The sequence below is a fragment of the Ammospiza nelsoni genome, chromosome 13 (genome assembly GCF_027579445.1).
Source record: "Ammospiza nelsoni isolate bAmmNel1 chromosome 13, bAmmNel1.pri, whole genome shotgun sequence".
Lineage (NCBI taxonomy): Eukaryota > Metazoa > Chordata > Aves > Passeriformes > Passerellidae > Ammospiza > Ammospiza nelsoni.
In genome coordinates this window covers 12,790,811-12,811,242 of record NC_080645.1, presented here as the reverse complement: position 1 = coordinate 12,811,242, position 20,432 = coordinate 12,790,811, and the positions used below count along the sequence as shown (strand labels likewise).

Below are 20,432 nucleotides of genomic sequence, written 5' to 3'. Positions count from 1 at the left end.
TGAAGTGCTTTCCTTTGTCATCTTTGCCCACACATCTTTTCCTTACTGGTTGGAATAGAAGTTATCTTTGAAGAGATTAGTGCTGGTTGAAAAGCTGAGAAATTGGTTAACATGCTAGGTAAAAGCATCCTTGCTAAGAATTAACATGAATTCCAGTTAACTGTATTCCTGCTTCTCTTTCTCTAACTGGGAGAAAATGCTCTCCTAATGTTCACAATACTCAAAGCCATGATTGTTATATCTCAGCTGTGGTTGAGGTCACTCATTTTACATGTAAATGGTGACACCATATTTTCAATCAAAAATGGCGCTCTCTCTCTCTCCATGGATTTGCACACCTTTATATCATAATCCCTCTTGTCAAGGTAATCACTAGAAGTAAATCTTTGGAAGAGTATTGGTCCTGTCCTGCTCTTCCAGTCCTACCATAAAGCAAGGTGCCACCATCCAAAGAACTGAAAATGCCAATTTCAGGCTGCACTGAGTTTACCAAGGTAAGATGTCTTAAGCATGATTTCCTGGAAACTCCCCCCAGCCCCTTGTGGTAGACAAAGTACTCTTCCTACTGTACTAAAAAGACTCAGATATTCAAGTAAAATCTTTTAAAAATATAGATTTATTTTAAGCACATGAAACATCAGGAGAGGCACAATTATAAACAGAGAAAGTAAAACATGGCAATGAACTTGTGGCCAGACTGCAAGCAATAACTTAGAGGCAGAGTTCCTATATGAAAACCTGCTGAAAGTTGGTTATTATTGGTACTAGACAGTCTAGGCTTTGCTCATCTCAGTTATAATTTGAAAATATCTTCTCATTTCATCCCTTCTAGGTTTTTATTGAGAAGTATTTGCCTAAATAGCTATATATTTTAAATACTGCATAAAGTGCATTCAGATAAAGGATGGAAAAAGGTAAAGGCCCAATTTCCAGTGCACTAGAGAGGACGGAGGCAAAATATATTCAAATAATTGACTAGAAAGAGCTTGGTTTTGAACCAAGCCCCAAGAACACTGAGTAATGGCACAGTAATGCAAATATGTTTTTTAGGAGACAGCTTTAGATAGATCCTAAGTACAAGAACTATGGTTGGACAGCATATTTGCCTTTTGAGCTTTGCAGAACAAGGTCACATTCCTCTGTTGATAATTGCGAGAATAAAAAAATATGCTGAAGTTTGAAATGCTCCTCCCAATGTGATCCTGAACAGTTGTTACTGTAAACAACATGGTATTTATTTTGAAATAGTCAATTAATTCTTAGGTCTTACTGTCTGCATTTTCCTCTAGACTGTTAAGCTGCTATCTTGGAATTCCAATTTGTTTTCTGTTGTTAGAAGTGCAGCCATTTCCATCTGCCACCAGCCTTTAGGCCTAAAGTGGTTTTTGTTACCATCAATGAACGAGCATGTCTTGTTCAGAAGCTTAGGCTTTCTGGTCCCTAAGTAGTTAAGGGCAGTCTAAGGACAGCCAAAAAACAAAATCTTAAATTCTCAGCTTCCTGTTACTCATTTGTGTGTTTCAGAAACCTGAGAATAGCTAAGTGATATTGCAAATTATAACAGTCCAGCATAATTTTTTTCCCTTAAGTGATGTTGGGGATGTAGAGGAATTGAGCAGCACCAAAAATACCACTTGTTTTGAGACAAGCGGACTCCTCAGTCTCCGTTCTGAGAGGTCACTGCAGTGCTGGAGCCTCGTACCCCTCTAAGCACACCTGTTACTTCTGTGGAAGCGTGAATTTGGAAGACACTGAACAACATTCCCAGTACTGTGATACTGACATTAAGGACTGAACAGTGGTTTTCCCTTACAATCAAACAGGAATAACTCCTTCTGATATGAAAACAAACAAACAAACAAAAAAAAGCCAAACTTTTTTTAAGTTGTAACTTCCATCTCTACATCAGTTGTGCTTATGAACAGCTGGGGAAAAAAATTCTGTAGAATTCAAGAGCTGAATTTTTTAACTCTTCTCAGTCATCCTTTTTGTCAGAGGTAGTTGAGCTATCTTCACTGCCTTCTGGACAGACTTTATTTCTTGCAAGTGGTGTTGTTTCTGAGATCAGGGCTGGTGGCTCAGTTCTATGCTCCTCAAACATACCTAACTGGTGTCTCTGTAGATCTATGTATGTAGTAAACAATGAAGCATATTCTGGATGCTTGAGTGCAAAGTTCTTGAACTCCTCTGAAAAACATTAAAAAACATAGATATTATGCAGCAATAGAATCAAAGAAAATTTCAATGCCTACTTCTTTTACTGAAGCTGATCTCAAGTGAGTTCCCTCTAAGAAAACACAGGAATATGACACAAAGTATCTAAGTCTGTGCTTCAACAGTTCTTCCCAGAAACAAGGTATGAGAACCATCAGGGAATTTGAGGGAATCAAAAAAGGAAACCCCCTGTCAATATGACTATGAGAGAATTCTTTCTAACAAAAGGATGTAACTTACCATAGGAGACCTTCCCAGTTTCATCTGCATCTATTTCTTTAAAGAGCGCAGAAACATCAAGCTCAGGCAGCCTCAGTGCTGACTGAATGATAGAAGCAAACTCATCTTCTGTTATAGTGCCATCCTCATCTGTGTCAAAGAGCTGGAAAAGACAAAATGTGCAGAAATACTTTGGCATCACTTTGCCTATGAACCCTCTGTGCACATTAGCCACTTATTGTGCCTTTCTAGCACTCAGCAGCTCTGTGAACAATGCCTGGGATTTGAAGAGTCTGGAATAAGACTAAGCAGACACTTTGCAGAGCAATGCCCACGCTATAGCTGGGAATAGAGCATTCTGCCTAAACAAACAAACAAACCTCACAGCACAGGTTCACTGATAAAACATAAACAAAGATGTATGTTTATGGTCACCATGAGCTATGCTAAGAGTCTACTGGATTCAGCCAGTCTATACTGGAACATCTTCAGTTTTAGTCGCCATTTTTGTTAGGTTATAGCACATCTGCTGTCAGATTAAACTTGCTATCATAGTTCATGCTCTGACATACCTAAATTTTAGTGTATGTGACTGATCACTCACTAAGGAATTAATTGTAATTAACAAGGAATTTTGGTTCCTGGAATGCAGGCAGTTGATGTACACTGATCATCCCATCCTGCCCAGTGCAGTGACAGTAACCATCTGCTATGAATCACCCTTGGAGAAATACAAGGGATGGATGGCTGTAATTCTTAAATACTTGGCAAATACAGGCAAACTTTGCCATTCTGAAATAAAAGACATTTAGTGGCACAGAAAACAAGTAGCAAAAGGAACCCACAGTTCCATTTTAGACTGAAGCAGGCTTTTACCAGCTAAAGGAGTTGTTTTGTGCTGAAACTGGAAACTAAACCAAATTACTGATTTTATAATCAGCACACCTGTTAACATGCTGAACAGTATAGTCTAGGAAACAACACAATGGAACAGCAACAACAGCTGTTAGGCTTGCTTTTTCATGGATAAAACATCCCCAAAAATTAACAAATCACCTTTGAAAAGCTCTAGTGCTTATCTGAAAAGAAGCCAGCGGATATAATGGATTGCCAAAAAATCTCTGGTACTTCCCAAGTATGTATCAGTACTAGGAAGCATCCAGCTTACAATGAACATGAGTGGTATCTCAATATGTTGTTCAATACAGTTCATAAGACTAGATTAATGGGTAAAACAACTGGATCTGTGTCAGAGCTACTAAAAAAAAAGCCAAGGATTCACAACATGGGCATGCCCGGTCATGTATTGTCTGCATGTACCTGAGATGTGAAAGGAGCTACTGCTCCTTTACTGCCTGTACTAGCAGGACACCAGAGGACAAGCCAGCAGCTCTTAGATGCAGCCCAGTTTTCAATGTGCCAGTCCTGAACAGCCCTTGATTTTTTTTATTCCTCCTCTTCGTTAAGAACAATGACTCTAGTGAAGCTTGACCCACAAGAGGATATTACTCCATCTATTGTGACATTGAAGAATCACAGCAGAAAAAAACCCCAGGCAAAAAAAAACTACAAGTGCTGCTGAATCATTTTTGGAGTTAGCCTGCCAAGTTACATATTCATTAGTGCCTTTAGATGGCTTTTGAAACTCTGCTCTATGGTGCCTGGAATTCTTCCCCTCCCTTTCACACTCTAAATGTCAATTGGTTTAAGAGAATTACTCACATTTGCATAACAGATTGAAGCTATAAACTTATGATTTGAAAGCTAACAGACTTACAGTCAGTGTTGATTTGTCAGGTTTGTAGATTTACACTAAATTGAACTTACCTGAAATGCCATCCGAATAGTCTCCTCTGTGTTGGCTGGGTTACAAAGGATAGACAAACCAATCACATACTCTCTGAAGTCAATGGTGCCATCTCCATTCTGTAACCAAACATGCATGGCAGCAGTTAGAGTTAATACTGCAAATCACTTTAAAAGCTCCTCTGTGAATCAAACACAACACATACACTAAGACAGTTTACAATACTTGAGGGGTTTTGTTTTTCCTGGGGAAAAAAACCTAAGAGCTCACTAACTCTGTAATACTAAGGCTGGAGTAGCAATATACACGTTTTCAATAGCTATAAACTGGGTATAGATTTCTTTCTATGAACAAAACACAAACAAAAAAGATTTAAATCAACTTAAAGTTTGTCTTTAGTACATGGCCTTCAGGAAGGCTCTAAGAATAACTGGAATCCATATGTTTGAGGTAACTGTAGCAGTGCATGCAGCACTGGCACTGGCTGAAGTTCAGAGACCAATGCAAGACAATGCAGAATCAACAGGCTGAGAGTGAGGCTGTTGTTTTGAGTTTGAACCTTCAGCAATAAAATGTATGTCAGTGAAAGGACAACCACATCTCCCTGGTTTATCTTAAGCTTTCCTCTGAAGCCTGTGCACTGCCCTATATGCTATTTGGAAGCCAATGCACTGTCCTACCTTTTAAGCCAGAAAGGCAAGGAATTCATTGGAACAGCCTCTATAATAATTCCAGTTTTGATCTGAACAGACATTTCAATGTGCTAACTACAAAGTTACATCAACAAAACATTTGAAGCTTGCTTTGATGGGATTTGTGATTAATTCTGTGTAAGCTGCATTACATTTGCAGACAGGGAGAATGGCAGATGCCTGATGAAATCTATGCTTATGTCAGTGGTGTTTCTGTCACCACACTGGAAGTTTCTTGAGTGTTTTGGGAAACATCTGTCTGGGCAAAGGCCACCTGCAAAACTTACATGGTGGGACACAGAGCAGGTTATGACAGCATAACAGAGATGACAAGTAGACAAGAAGACATTGTTTTGAATATTCACAATAAGGGCATTCATCAAAAATGTTTTAAAAGCAAACTGAAGTGTAAAGCAGAGTTCCCTTTGTGGATAATATGTTTTGCATTTCAACAAGAAAAACATTTTCTCAAGAAGTGGAGTCCCTATGTATGAGAACAACACAAAACTTTTCCAGCCAAGTGAGTGAGGGGTGGTCAGCTGGGTAAATTTGCAGCAAAGAGCCAGACCAGGATTCTATTTCTGGCTCTCCTACCAACTTCTAATGTCCACTTGAGCATACCAACCTTAACCTTTCTGCTCTTGGCTTTCTGCTGCTGAACAGTGCAATATGCCAGGGGAGATACTAAGGCTGCGCTGTAGAATGCTTGAAAATTTTGGGTGCTATGAAACAGATATGAACTTTTAAGTTACTTTCATGGGTGTCTAAGGGTTATAACTTTTGACAGTTTTTAATCATTAGAAAAGGACAATGTTATCCCATACGTGTTATTTACAAATCTCTCTTTGGGTGCAGAGTTTGACTTTCAGTATTTTCTTCACACCGTAGTTCTCAGAGGTAACAGATCTAAATTTAAAGTGTAACATTACAAACATAAAGTCTTAAAACAACTTAAGCAACAGTACAGATAATAACTGTTCAACGTTCCACAGAATATTATTTTTTGATAGTTTTGCAGACTGTATTTGTAACAAAGGATTGTTTGATGTGATTAGAATATTTTTAAAATTTATTTTCAAAGCTAAGAATATGTATCACAGTAAAAGAATTGGGAAGTAAACTTTAAAATAATTTAATTACAAACAACTTCTGAAAGAAGTTAACACAGCTGTGGCTGCACATGGAAATATGACAAGAAAAAAGACAAAATAAAGGTCATATTACTTTCATTAGAATGTGAAAACTCAGTAATCAAAACTGAGTGCAATCTGATAGACAGAACTCCAGCCATTTTAGTAGGAAATAAAGTTACTATCCTTGCAAGATCATGTTGTGACTAGTTCTACTAAACTCTGGGATGCTGGCTAACTTCCAAATGCTCTGGCATTCTGGTTAAGGAGAAATGATGGGGTTGCTGCCTGGGAAAAGAAATGGAAGTTAAACTGAAAATACAGGAAAACTTTAGGTGCTTGTGTAACATCATTGCAAAAAGCACTTGCAATTGTCTTTCTATGCATATCTAACTGTGTTTGCAGCCTATGTACGTACCCAAGAATATTTTAAGGAAAAAATGCGTGAACTAAGCTCCAGTTCTCTACATGGTAAAGTAGAACATCAGAATTTGGGTATTTGTAGTTATGCTACACAAAGGAATCAAAACATAATGTAACCTTCAGGACTCCTGTTTTCTCTAAGGAAGCCAGCTTTCTGCTGCTATTTTCCCTATAGCATGCTGTGGTAACTGGGGTTTTGTTGTTGGTTTTTTTATATAACATAGTAAATCTTAGACTTTGGAAAACAAGAAAGTTGCACTGTCATAAGCATTCTCCATTTAGATTTGCACAGGGACTGCAAGCCAGATGCAGTATAAAGTACTACTGCATCAATACTTTAGAGGAGGGTATCACACTTTACCTCCTGCTCACTTTTCTACTACTCAGACCCCAAATGGCACTTCGTGGCACAATGGATAACTGAGTGCTTTTCCACTGAAGAACTGGGAGGAGGCTGAATGCCATTAGGAAGGAACTGGCCTCTTTTCTCTGGGATAGTATGAATATTTTTCTGTTTGCTATTAGACAAAGCGCAGGAGGAAAAAAGTCTGGGCACAAATTGTAAGTTAGTTTCAAGTGAAAAGGTTTCTGCAAGTATACCAGGGAGGATATCTCAACAATTTGAAAAACACTATTTGCCAAGTGTTTAGATTGCCAAGATTTAGAAATCAAACCTATGGAAACTTACAGACCAAATCAAACCAAACCACAGCACCCCATTAATGTGCAGATTGGCCTGCAGGTATTGTGTGGTATTTCTCAATGAGTCACTGCTGTGTCCCTGGGGAAGGGCAGGGGCATTTGAGAGAGGCTCTCTCTCACATCTGGACACTGCCTCTAGTGCCAGGCTGCTGATTTAACTCCTCTTTTCACATTCCAGCCAGTTCGCACACACCCAAGACGATTTTCGTTTAAAGCAGCAGAGCCCTGCCAAGAAATCGCCTTGTGCAAGAGCTGTTTTGATCAACAATGTAATTCTTAATTTAAAGAAATGCACTTTTGACAGTTCATGTTATTCCTTTTATTTTTTTACTCAGCAGTTGACATCTTAGCCAGAACTGCATAACTGCCTTGAGTGGGATGCTGCACTCTGATGAAATTTCACTCAGACAGCCAAAGGTTGACTTTGGCTCTCTCTCTGCTATGTGACTGCATAATTATTTCAAGTTTCTCTAAATATAAATGTAGTATTTTGTTTGCTTTATAACTATGTTTAGGTTTGAAGGAAAGAGAGAAAAGACTAGTTCATGGAACTGTAGGAAGGAGATCATTGCAGAAGTAGCCTCATATAAGTCTTCAATTTTGTCCTGGCCACCAGATATAACTGACAGTAAAACTGAGGTTTTGCTTCAGCAGCCAAGCATGAAAACGCAGAAGTAGAAAGGAAATTGAATGGTTATGTAAGTTCACTGATCATTACAGTTATTGCAACTCTAATGTTGTTCCCCTCATTAGAAATAACTGTACAAGACTCTACCAGTGACTGCCTTCAGGCAAACAGCATTTATTCCAGCTTAGTGACTGCTGACAAACCAGAACAGCAACATCAACACCAAACTTGGGAGCTTTTTTATGTAATAGTTATACTAGTGTACAAGCCACTTTACATGAAACAGTAAATAAGCTTTGATCTTTCTAATATATTCCCTAACCTTAGAGTTTAGAATTTTCTTAACTTTTGCAACTGCCCAAACAACCTACAGAAACCCCTCAGAAAAGCAGACTAGTGCATGCACTAGAGGAATCACTACACTTGAAGCTAAGCCATCTACTGCTACATCTGCCCTAGAAAGACTAAAGGCGAAGCCCACAGCAGTGTAGCAGAGGAGTGCAGCCCTCCAGGTGGATCTTCCACACAAAGCCTCTTCTTTGCCTTCACGAATACATGGTCAGCTGCAGCCAGTCTTCAATGGTCACTCTGACATGGCCACTTCCATCCTGGTCCAGGGACTTGAAGGCCCTGAACATGCTGTCCAGGCGCACCAGGCAGCTGATGAAGCTGTTGAAGTCCATGCTGCCGTCCTCGGCGGCGTACCTGCGCACGATCACCCGGCACAGCTGCTCGTTCAGCTGGAACCCTGCAGCCCTCAAGGCGCTGGGCAGCTGGGCTCTCCCCACGGTGCCTGACTGATCAGTGTCGTACTGCTTGTACACTCCTTGCCACTTCTTGACGTTGTTCCACAGGTACTTGAACTCCTCAAAGCCCAGCTTGCCGCTCGTGTCGCTGTCCATGACGGCGACCATGCTGCGGCAGGTGTCCAAGCTGAAGCCATCCGCCTTCAGGTCTTGGTGTCTGGAGAGGACTTTGTTCAGGATGTCCCTTAGCTCGGTGGCACACACTTCCATATCATCTCCAGCCAGCTGGGCAAACAGGCGACGAAATTGTCTGATCTCATCACTCTCCTGAGCTTCCACATTTGTAAAATGATTGCGAGGAGGTGGAGGTGGCTCTGGGTTATACTGAGCTGCCGCTTCACTTATAAGGTTGACGAGACCTCCAACAAGTCCTCCAATATTCCCTGCACCTCCACCTCCTGTCAGGAGCCCTCCAAGGCCACGTACAAGGTTTCCTCCACGACTCTTACCACTTCCTCCACTCAGCAAAGCTTTAGCAAGGAACATTGTGAAGATTTTCTGAAGTGACTTACTCAGAGATCCAGTGTTCTGTAGCTCTCTGAAGCTGTTTTGTGTCTGACTTGGGCGTGGGTAAAACACAGCTTATCTGCATGCTTAGACCTCACCATGTCTGTGCATGTTTCTGGCTCCCAGTTACGTCTCACTGGTTTCTGTCAGGTGTAGATACGCCCCTATTTCTTTTCTTCTTTGCATTGTTATGTTTATGTGATTTGAGGAAGGAACCATTTTAGAGAGAAACATAATGAGGTTGAAACCCACAAAGCAGATGTCTCAGAATGCTTATGCTCATACCTGAAGCAATTTGAAACCAGCCCTGTTAGATGAGCATGACTGTTCCTCAGTTGTGCTGATCTCCTTAAAGGCGAATGCAGCCTTGCACTTCTTTGTTTCCACAATCTTTTAGTCCCTCAAAATTTTAGTGAATTGAGCATTACTCTACTAGTTCTAGTCATTGATGTTGCACCATATAAAGAAAGTGGAAGGAGTATGATTGCCCTTAATTACTCTGGTTGCCACTGCACATTTCTGATATAGATACTGTGCATCAGGACTTAGACTACATAGCTCAGGAGCCAATGGTCCAAGATAGGGAGGCAGAAACGACAAAAGGATGAGTACCTAGCTCTGCTAGAGCTTCAAGGACTTCAGAAGTTCAGGAAATATGTTTGACTCTTTCCTATTTTAGAGCTTGTAAAAACTTTTTATGTCAAAAATCCTGAAACAGTTTTAATCAGCATATACCATGGCCTCCCAAGGACAGGTGTACTGCTAAGGCCAACTGATCAGGAAGAGTGATGGTGAGCTGGGAAAGCTCTTATGGTAACAGAAAACCTCCAGTCCACAGGCACCTGCAGGACAACAGGCTGTGTGCACTGCAGCACAAGTGGAGGCCTAGAAGTAAGATTAATTCTATCTCTGCTCTAGTCACTGATGCTTCTGGTATAGAGAGAAATGCAGCCATTTCTGTCATCCTCAGAGAGAAGAAGAAAACTGGAGAGATTAGCACTGACTAGGGGTAAAGCCTAAATGATCATGTTAACACATAGCCCACTTTACTGATGAGAGAAGCAAGAGGGGTCCCTGTACAGTCTAACAGCACCATTCACAAGCACAGCAGGAACACTGCAGTGCTCCAGTGAAAACTCCAGTTAGCTTCACTCTGCCTTAAATTATCTAATTAATTACAACAGCTAACCAAGCTATCAAAATGTACATAAAATCAAAATCTGCAGTTGGCCAAAGAAAATATTCAGCTGTTACCAGCATGAAGATTATTGTCTGATACTGGTGCAGCAGCTTGGTCTGAGGGATGGCTGCCATCTCACAAGGCAGAAACTAATGAATATTTTCTCCACTGAAACTTATGAAAAAAAACTGTAGGAGTCACCTACCTTGCTTACAGAAACTGTTAACCAAGAAGCATTTACTAAGCTGGACATAATGCATTATAATAAATATAGTTTTGGTATGTGATGTCTAACAAAATATTGTCAACAAGTCAGTTAACCAATTACTCACCCTATCAAAAAGTAGAAACAGCTCTTTGAGGACATCTGAAATAGGCAGCTTCAAGTACTCAGCAAACTCCTCAATTCCAATTCTTCCCCCTTTGGAAGCACTTGCAATAGCAGCAAAAGTATCCAGCTGCTCTCTGACATGATTCCATTTTAGGCTATGCAAACATGAGAGAGAGGAGATATTTCTATACAGCAGTTCTCGGACAGATGGAATTTCAGTAGGAGTTATTACAGTGTTCAAAAGTGAAAAACTGCCCAACAGGGCATGTGTGTACAGCTTTTCTAATGCTGTACTTCAGACCAGATATTTGACTTTAAAGCAGTAATTAAGGACTGCTCCCCTCTGGTTATTAATACTAAAAGCAGGCAGTTCTATGCTTGGGTATATCAGACTTCCACAGAATAACTTCCCAAACCTAGAATTGTCTGTCCAATTACTAGGCTGCTCCAGCAGAGAGCTTTTCATTACCATAAATTCAGGTGTAACAGTATTTTTCTGCATCATGCTCTAGGGTAAGTATTTCCTTGACAGAGGGAGCAGGTCTCAGCTCTATTAGCAAGCTCTCTACCCAAAAACCAGTATTGCTAGAGCCTCAGAACTGTCAGATCTCTGCAAAAAATACCACTGCACCTCAGTAAGAATAACTGGGATTGCCATGTAAGTATTCCAGATAGAATTCTATAAATGGATACATAGCACTTAATAATAAGTCAAGATTTATTGGACACATTCAGATTTCACCACAGCCATGCCAGGTTATTTGATGGAGTATGGTTACATGGCTCAGTCCTCAAATTCCACTGTATCCAGACAGAAAAAACTAACATCACTAGTGACACATGGCTGCACAGTAAAACTAAGAACAGTAAGCTGAAGTTTCAGGCTGGAAAGAAAGCTTTTTACTTCCTGCCACAAGCTGTCAGTGCCTCACCACTAAAGCAATTTAAATTTCCACCAAGATTACCATTACATTCTTCAAATAGGTAATGCTCTGCTTTTCTCACCCTTTGGTGAAAACAATCTTTTCTCTGGCAACAAAAATTGCTCGGGATTAGTCCTTACTGGGATTTTCCTCATCTCTGATTTCCTTGTAATTTATGTAAGTTGTATTCTTAAATACAGTATGTTACACATGGCCAAGTCCATAGTCTGGTTATTTAACCTTTGGTAGATATCCATCAACACCTGCAGCACTTTAGTATTTATGTTACCAAGCAGTAAAACTTCCCTTACTTGAGTTTCTTGCTAATTTTGGTGAACTCCACCAGCCCAGCTTCCATGGGTAAAGTCAACTGTCCTGCTGAAATCATCAGTCTGCAATCCTCAAAAGTGTGATCAGTGACTGGCAAATTCAAAGCACTGAAATAAAATCAAGGAAAAGCAAAATTAATTTCTTATATATGAAGGTTAATTAATTTCTTATATATGAAACTTATTGTAGGCAGTTTCCCTTCTCTGATATGCAAAGCAAATGTTAATTCATTCTTGCACTGCTGCAAGTAGGACAAAGTAATACACACCATTTCATGAACCTGTGAAACCACACCGTGAAACTACATTATAGCAGCACCATGAGCTTTTAAGATTTACAGTCTTGTAAATGCAGCCCAGTAATGCTGGAGAACAAACCACCACCCACTTGTCCTTTCCAAGCAAGGAGAGATCATTTTATTCCAGTTTTCTATGAATTGAACGTACTATGTTCCAATGTATATCTTTTTTGTGTTCCATGTAAAAACAATTGGGGTAATTTAGCATAGGATTTTGACACCTCTTAGTGAAAATCTACAGCAATTCCTATGGATAATACCCAAAACTTGATTAAATTGTACATTATGATTAGGCTGTATATAGAACTGCTGGATATAAAAGAACAGTTCTCAGAGGTTTTACTGATGATCAGTTACTTACTTTGCCATGGTTTGTCGGACTCTGTTGGCAAAAAGAATTGGATCACTCTTTTCTTCTTCAGTAGGAACATGAACAGGCAGAAACTGAAAGGGATGAGTTATCCAATCAATTCAGTAGTTAACACTTCATTAGGAACATGAGCAATTTCTTACTTTTGTTTTGAGTGCGGGAGAACAGAACATCAGCCATGCAATGAAAGGACTGAGCACTAGAGGTCTCAGCCGCCTCAGAAACTGCTCAGGCTCTTCTGCCCTCCCCACACAAATGAAATTTACTGCAAAACCCTCAAGGATTGGTAGAAGCTTAAGATGTACAATCAACTCTCCAAAGAAGGAAAGTATAATAAATACATACTGAGAAGATTAAATGCTGAACTGGTAAGAATGTGAGCTTGAAATACTGAACACTTCTTTTCAGAGATCCTTTTTAAGTGATATATATTAGACTAGCGTGTGTGAGAGTTTTAATGTTTTTAAATACAAACTGCAGTCCCATCTCATACCTTGTATCTGTCAGCATGTGACTGATAAGTTTTCCCCCTTGACAAAAACATTAAAGAATCATAGTTCTGACTTGTAAGTAGCACACTAACTGGAACTCCAAGCAGAAAGTAAAAAACCCAACAAGCCCTCTCCGACCACATCTAGGAAACACCCCAGCTATCTAAATGGAAACAAGTTTACTATTGAGGATTCAGTATTATTATGTAAGAACTTGGAAGTACCTTTTTACCAAAATAGCCTCTAGATGAACTATTATCTATTGTGGCATGAACCAGCACCTGTTTGCAAAGGGCTGTGTGTGGGGGAGCTCTTCCTACTTCAGCCTACGGTGTTTGCTCACAGCTGTTTACTGTGCCTTTTCCCAGCTATGGTTATCACTTATCTGAGTTCTGCTGCTCTGCACCCTGCCCTTAATTCCTAGAATACAAAGATTCCAAAATAAAGTGTTGCTCATGGTTCATTGGAAGAAAGTTATTAATTATGTACCAGTGTGTTGCTTTAGTTATACTGCAGGTGCTGGTGATGCATTATTGCAGTGCTAACTGTCCCATATAAACAGTTTGTCTTGAAGAGATATTCAAAGTTTTTTTTTTTTTAAGGAATGTTTTCTCTTTATGATTAAAACCAGTGAGTTTATGGAATTGGTTATCTGTCAAATAACCATAAAATTTTCATTTTATAATTAAAAGTTGTCTCCCCTGTAAGGAAAGGAGAGGTCCAGCTGTTGACGGGAATATTTGAGATTTCATTCCTTTTGTAAGTAGTTGCCAGCTTTGTTCAAAGCCTGGAATAGGTCCCTGGTTATTACAACTCCCCTTGAGAAGTCACATAAATCTTAAACTGAGAAAGCACAGGCACAGAGCATGCAGGAATCTCTGACACCCCTGGGTGGGATGAAGTCATAACTCTGGGTTTATCTACGCAAACACGGCCACGGCTTTGACAGTGGTCATGACTTCACTTGAGGCTGAGGTAAATTCCTGGCAGCTTAAACACCACCTTCATCCCCTCCAAAAAACCCCCCTACAATTATTCATAAAACCTGTTTGCCAGTTGAGAATCAAGAATTTGGTTTCTTGACCTCCTGCAGTGGCTGCATGATCTCACAGCTCAGCTGCTTATCTGCTGGAGAGTGGCAAGTGCATCTTCCCAGCCAAATTCAGTCCTGTAAGAAAATTCTTCACACCTCTTTCAGCAGCAAAAATATTTTTCTGATCTGCCTGAGACCTAGTCTCTCTTCTCTGAATTCTTCAAATTCTTACAGAATTTGCCAATTGCTGTATTTTTTGCAGCCCTAAAACTCCCTGCCAGGCTCAGTTCCTTGTGCAATATCCCAGTGTGTTAGAGCAGGACTGGACATGGACACACAGCCCTGGAGCCCATCACTGCTCCTGCACATCAAGTAGAGGCACTCCAAGACTGGTGGGAGTGGGGAGGCTATTTACACACAGGATGGGACAGCAACAAAAATGTCCATTTCTAAAATGAGTAGCTGAAGTCCCTCCTTCCACAGGAAAATGTGTCCCTCCTCTTTGTAGAAACTGAAAGGCTTTTGCACTGACACTAAGAAATTAGTTTCATTTTGGGGACACATGCTGCTGTGAAAGCTGCAAATTTTTTCATGTTTCAGTTTCATCTTTTGGAACATGAAATTTATTTTTTTAAAAACAAGTTTGAGTTCTGTTCTGAAGTAGGGAAAATGATGCTCTTCCTTCTCTTGGAAGGGCTGCATTAATTGTTCCTTGCTCCCATGTATATAAATCACACTGAACAAAATTATTAGGTGAATTATCTCTTGATTACACCCTCTACAAATATGTGTCTAATTCATGCACTATACAGTAACAAGATGCTCCCTTAAAATGAATTTCATTGCTCCACAACACAGACTAGATTGCCAATTGTTAGCAGTAATAACACTGCTTGTATCCATAAAGCTTTGGACTCTTGCCAAATTCTGTGTTTTGCAAATAAACAGCAAAATGTGTCATTTTCTCCCCTTCCTCAGGTTCCTAAACCAGCTTAGGCCACACTGACAATCCTTTCTGGTCTGGTAAGGAATGTGTTCTGAAAGCTGCCTCCTTGGCAGGGAGCAGTTAGAGTGTGGGTGCTCACATGAGGAAGTGTGGATGTTGTTTCAGTTGTCATTCACCTGTCCCTGTGCTGTGCAGTGGATTTAATGATCAAGGGAACTGGTTCCTTACATGAGGCTCAGCACAAGTACTTGAATGAACTCTTAGTTGTAGAAATCTATGAGAGTCCAGTCTGGGGAAATGGTGAGGAAGAGAAGGTTACTTAAAAGGGATCAGAGAAACGGGGAGGTGGGAAAAAGAAGCTGTTATGTTTGAAAGAATGTATGTTAATTCTTAGTTTTAATATCTGTAGAATTCATGTGGTGATAATTAACAGTGATTTTATAATGCTCTAAAAATAAAGTAATTTCTGCAGCTGTCTTAGAAACTCATCAGTATGATACATACATATGGACAACAAATCTATTCCTTACTGTGATGCTTGCTCTTGTATCTGAGACATTTGTTTATTGTTCACTAAAAATAACTAATAATGTGAAGACTGCATTTATATTAAAGCAGAAATTCCCTGGTTGCTAAATCTTAATACAAAAATATTTCCAATTCTTACCTCAACTTCTATTCTTGTGAAGATCTGACACATTGTCATTAAGCACAGCTCTTTACTGCAGGCAAAGAGGAAGAAAAAGAAATTTTACTTATTTAAAACAAAAGAATTTGCATGTCAGTAGATTAAACATTTTAAAGCACAAAAACCCAAAGTTAGTATTAGGCAAGGTTTTTAAGTACCTTGCAGTGAAGTTTCCCAAAAAGTTACTTTTCACATTTTTTCTAACAGGGCTTCTGTATACAGCTGCTGCTTGCTCACAGGGCAGGCAACTTATTGTCTGCTCTCAAGCACATTAACAATTCTGCACAGCTCTTTGGCCACTAAAACATCTCCCTCTCTTTAAGGAGGTCCTCCATGGACACTGGATTTTAAATTTTAAGAGCTTTGATTCTGAGAAGAAGCTTTACTTTATCTTTTACTCTCTCAGCTGCAAAATAGGACCAGTAACTTCATTATGCAGAACTAGATTTGTTAGTATTTGCTAGTCACTTTTCAAATTACAGTAACATTTACACAGAAGTGTTAATGAAGTGCCACCAGGGTCACGACCATCAGTGCTTTTTTAAAACGTCAGAAATTTTAGGATCAACAGATAAACTTGGGGAAGGGAGAAACTGCTAAAGAGAATAAGCATAGTCACTTCTACTTCTGACTTGCTCTTTTCACTGTGATTTTTAAGCAGAAATGCACACTTGATCTTTACAGCAGGTATATTTTAATAGAAAACTTTCAAGCAGTGTTTCTCTGTTCTTGTTTTGGGCAAAATAGAAAAGGGAAAAGGCAAGAGAACCTATGGGATCCTGTCTATCTTCTGCACAAGTCCACTCTTAATGCTTGATTTTCAAACACATAACATCAGGTATTCCTCCAAGGCACAGAAGTAAGAGATAAGCAGTAAGTGAAAGCAGGAACTGTGTCAGGAGGTTTCTGAGGAGACCGGTACTGTCCCGTCCTGGCCACAATATCCAGGAAGTTTTACAAAGAGTGAGGCACTTTTGCATGTTGTGATCTACAAGTTTGTGCAGGGAATATTCTTCTCCTGGTTCCAGTTAGTTTTGCTAAGAATCTATGGATTCTTCTCCATCCATCCCTTCTCTCCTCATGATTTTGCTAAGCAGTTCCTTTCACCTGCTCACAGATTTTGATCTGAGCCTTCACCATCCAGCCACCAGGCTCAGAGCATTTCTCTACTCTGAGTGAATGGGCAGCCTCTTCCCTCCCATGGGAATATCTCTGATTTAGTTCTTTCTTTGCCTGCTCCTACTCCATCTAGCATAACTGAAGACACAGTTCTAGTTTAATATTTCAGCAAAAACCCTCCATGGAGGAAATCCATAGTATGTACTGAAATTGCAATGTTCATTAGTCTCAGTAAGCTGATATCAGCAATGGTAGAAAGAGGAAAAAATCTTGGGAAACTGAAATAGAAATTTTCATGTCCATCGTGTCCATTGTTTAAGTGTGCAGATGTCAGGATTATATATATATAAAAAAGTGTGTGTATATACATATATATATTTATAAAGATAGCTTAAAAGGTGCTTATGATCTGCTCCACTAGTCCAGACGTGTTTCACAATTAACTGCCTTACAAATGTTAGTAAATCAGGACTACTGTACCTAGATACACTACATATTCCATATGAAAATGTGGTATATGGAGTCTGAAAATGCACATTTTAATGAATGTTTGTAAAGTGAAAAGTATTTTCTAGACATATTTTCAGTGCAGTTGTGAAGGTTCTTTAATACTTTTCTTTCCTTTGTTCTAATTAATTTGCAAAACAGGAGAAAACTAAAAAAAAAGAGTGGTGGAACTGGAAATAATACTTTCCTTTGCTAACCGTTTCTTAGCCATTCAGATATGAAATCTACTGCATGACAGCACTACTGATATTTCCCCCTAATAAAAACAGATCTAGAAGAACATGTGTCTTGGCTTAGTGAAATCTGTTTGGCAGACTGTTTAGCAACAGGGGAAAACTTTCTGTATGCAATTTTCAGCAGGATTAAGAAACTTACAATGAATAGCCCTGCCATGTCCAGGTCACAGTATCCTAAGGAAAAAATAAAACACAGAAATGTATGAAAAAACCAGATGAAAGTTAGCAAGCAAGCAAGTTACAATTTAAAACAGGCACAATTTTAGTAAAAGCGGATGATGTTTTTATAGGCCTATAGTGAAAATAAATAAAGGTGTTAAGGCAAATTGGATTCCTTGCCTTAAAAATTTGGAAATAAGCATGGCAGACTTTTATAAACATTTGGGAATAACATTTATAGTTAGTTAGATATTGTAAATCATTCACTCTGATCTAAACAACAGAAGCAGGGAAAAGAAAAATGGGTAAGACTTTGTCAGTGGGCCTTACCAGTCCCTTTAGAGAGGCATTCTCATAAACATGTCTCATTTAGTTAACGACATTTCTGCATAATTTACCATTCTTTGATTTTTTTTTTTTCTCTTCTCTCTGTGTTTATTACCTCTTATACATTATTTTTACAGTGTGTACTGGCAGATCCTTAAATCTTATCAGGGAAATGCGATACCAATCCCCTTGGGTGATTCATATTTGACATTTATTTGTAAAAGGATTACACAAAGGAGTCTTTGCAAATAACAATAACAACCATATTTTCAATCCTAACAAAACGTTAGGAAGTGAAAGTTTGGTCTTTCCTGGATTTGTTGGATGACCAGGTAATTTAAAAAATGTTGAAAAGGTCCCAGCTTTACAGGCAGAGTGAAGTGGAGCTGCACAAGGAATGCTGCCTGAAAAGAACATCTGCAAAGCTGCACTCCTGAGGAGGGGTGTTGGATGTACTGCATGGCTCAGCTTTGCTTCTGTTCAGAAACATCACAAGTCCTTTTGCAGTAAGGCTATCTTGAGGTTAACCAGAAAATGATGACTAATAGGGAAGTTTGTCCATTTTAGACTTCAAAGGACAGGCTCTGTGGCACTGCAGGAAGTTCCCAACTTCCGCCACAACACTTTCCTGTCTCCCCCCTTTAGCTAAGAAGCCCTGCAGTAATTTTTCAGAGTCAGAATAGCAACTACACCATGGTGACACTTGGGAAGCCTGGCTGCTTAGCTTAGCTTTAGCAATGCTGAAGCTCAGCACAATATACTCTTCAGTGACAATGCAAAGTATTTATTGTAGGTACCACTTAAGTCAGACTTTTGCCTTCTGTATTATTAGTTAGTAACAGAGGAGTTTCTGCTCACCAGCCTGTTGGGATATCGGAGTAACACTGGTTGGACAGGGACTCGTGGAATAAAGGCACCTGCAGCCACAAATCAGAATTAATTGTTAAACTAAGCTTAATACAGCAATTGGGAACTTTAAGAGATTTACTTCAGACAACAGTACCTGGAAGAAGACATTTTTTAAAACACAAGGAAAATGAGAAGTGTTCTACTTCAGTTTTTTGTTTGCTGTTTGATTTGGGTTTTATGTGTATTGTAGCTTGGGTTTTTAGTTTTTTATTTGTTTTTAAATCAGCAGCACAACCAGCAAGATGTCGGGACAGAAAAGGGTTTGGCTCTATCTCAAGGAGAAAGCTGCCTAAGATCCCTGGGTTGTTCAAACTCATTTTCTGTGCATTATTTCCCCACTGATGGGCATTAATTTCAAAGGATGAGATGCTCACAAGGCTTCTGAGCGTTTCCTGAATCACTCTGTGGTCTGATCATCACAAGTGATATGGATCTGCCCAGGGAGTAATGGTTTTTAACACTTCTACCCAAGACACTGTAAAACAGTTAAAGTCATGTTGTTCTCCTTTCTTAACTGAAGGGCAGCACAACAATCTAATGATCAGTGGTGCAATGAAAAATATTTCTCTGTTAAAAACGATTTGTTGTCCAGGCTTGCTAAGTGCTATGCAATGACATTTTGTAACTTGGCTGTTAAGTCTTGCATGGCAAAATTTACAGGAATGTAAGATAGCCCACCTGTTAGATGAGATAAAAGAACAACATCTAAATTCATACATTCATCTCATAACAATCACAGTTGAGTTTCTCAGTAAATATATTAGATGAAAACTGTACCCAGAAAAATCCCCCAACTAACTACTCATATATGTCACAGACATTTTGAATCCTACACAACAGCACAAACTAGAGAAGTAAGCTGGCTACTATAAAAGAGTGGGTTTAGTACCTCTGAAACTTTAATAATGTAAGGGATTACAACAGTGCTGTTGTCGATGATATATCTTCACAAGTTCAGTCCTTACTACAACTATCAAATTAGTATCACATGTTTTTTTTTCAACAACAACGGGATAAAATCTCTCACCTTGTTTAAATGTGATCAGGCAGGATCGGTTTGTGCAGGTGCCTTCTGGGAAAATCAGCATCTTGGATTTAAAGGGAAAGAAAAATATACACACACACATATATATTTCATAAAAGGATTATACCTTAGCATCTGTTAGACACAGGCTGACCTTATGCAAGCTCTGTTGTAGTGTATTACAAGAATATCACTACTGTTTCCAAAGGAAACAAACATATTAATGAAGGATGCTCACAGTATTATTAACCTGGTCCATCTTGACTTGGAAACCAATGCTCTCCAAGAAAGGAGTTCTGGGGAAAGGCCTTTATCAGTTCAAAAACATGGTACAAAATGCTTTAAGTGTTTCACTTGTCCTTTTAGTGTTGGTAATAATAAATTGTCCCTCTTAAGACAGCAGTTTCTTATTGAGTTGCTGGGTGTATAAATA

At 39.2% G+C, this 20,432-nt stretch overlaps 2 protein-coding genes across 2 annotated transcripts in view; both read right to left on the bottom strand.

Moving 5' to 3' along the window:
- Positions 1 to 597: 597 nt before the first annotated feature.
- Positions 598 to 20,432, bottom strand: part of LPCAT2 (lysophosphatidylcholine acyltransferase 2) — a 29,807-nt gene continuing 9,972 nt past the window's right edge. The window contains exons 5-14 of the mRNA XM_059481667.1: positions 20,003 to 20,063; positions 18,925 to 18,983; positions 17,720 to 17,754; positions 15,698 to 15,752; positions 12,552 to 12,634; positions 11,874 to 11,999; positions 10,641 to 10,794; positions 4,261 to 4,359; positions 2,455 to 2,596; positions 598 to 2,187 (exon numbers count right to left, since the gene is read on the bottom strand). Of these exons, the coding sequence (XP_059337650.1) occupies positions 1,976 to 2,187; positions 2,455 to 2,596; positions 4,261 to 4,359; positions 10,641 to 10,794; positions 11,874 to 11,999; positions 12,552 to 12,634; positions 15,698 to 15,752; positions 17,720 to 17,754; positions 18,925 to 18,983; positions 20,003 to 20,063 (1,026 nt within the window). The 3' untranslated portion in view covers positions 598 to 1,975. The remainder of the gene's footprint in view (positions 2,188 to 2,454; positions 2,597 to 4,260; positions 4,360 to 10,640; positions 10,795 to 11,873; positions 12,000 to 12,551; positions 12,635 to 15,697; positions 15,753 to 17,719; positions 17,755 to 18,924; positions 18,984 to 20,002; positions 20,064 to 20,432) is intronic.
- CAPNS2 (calpain small subunit 2) lies at positions 7,432 to 9,229 on the bottom strand. Its single transcript, XM_059481467.1, is given in 2 exon segments — positions 7,432 to 9,148; positions 9,151 to 9,229. Coding segments are annotated over 2 exon segments (867 nt in total). The 3' UTR covers positions 7,432 to 8,360.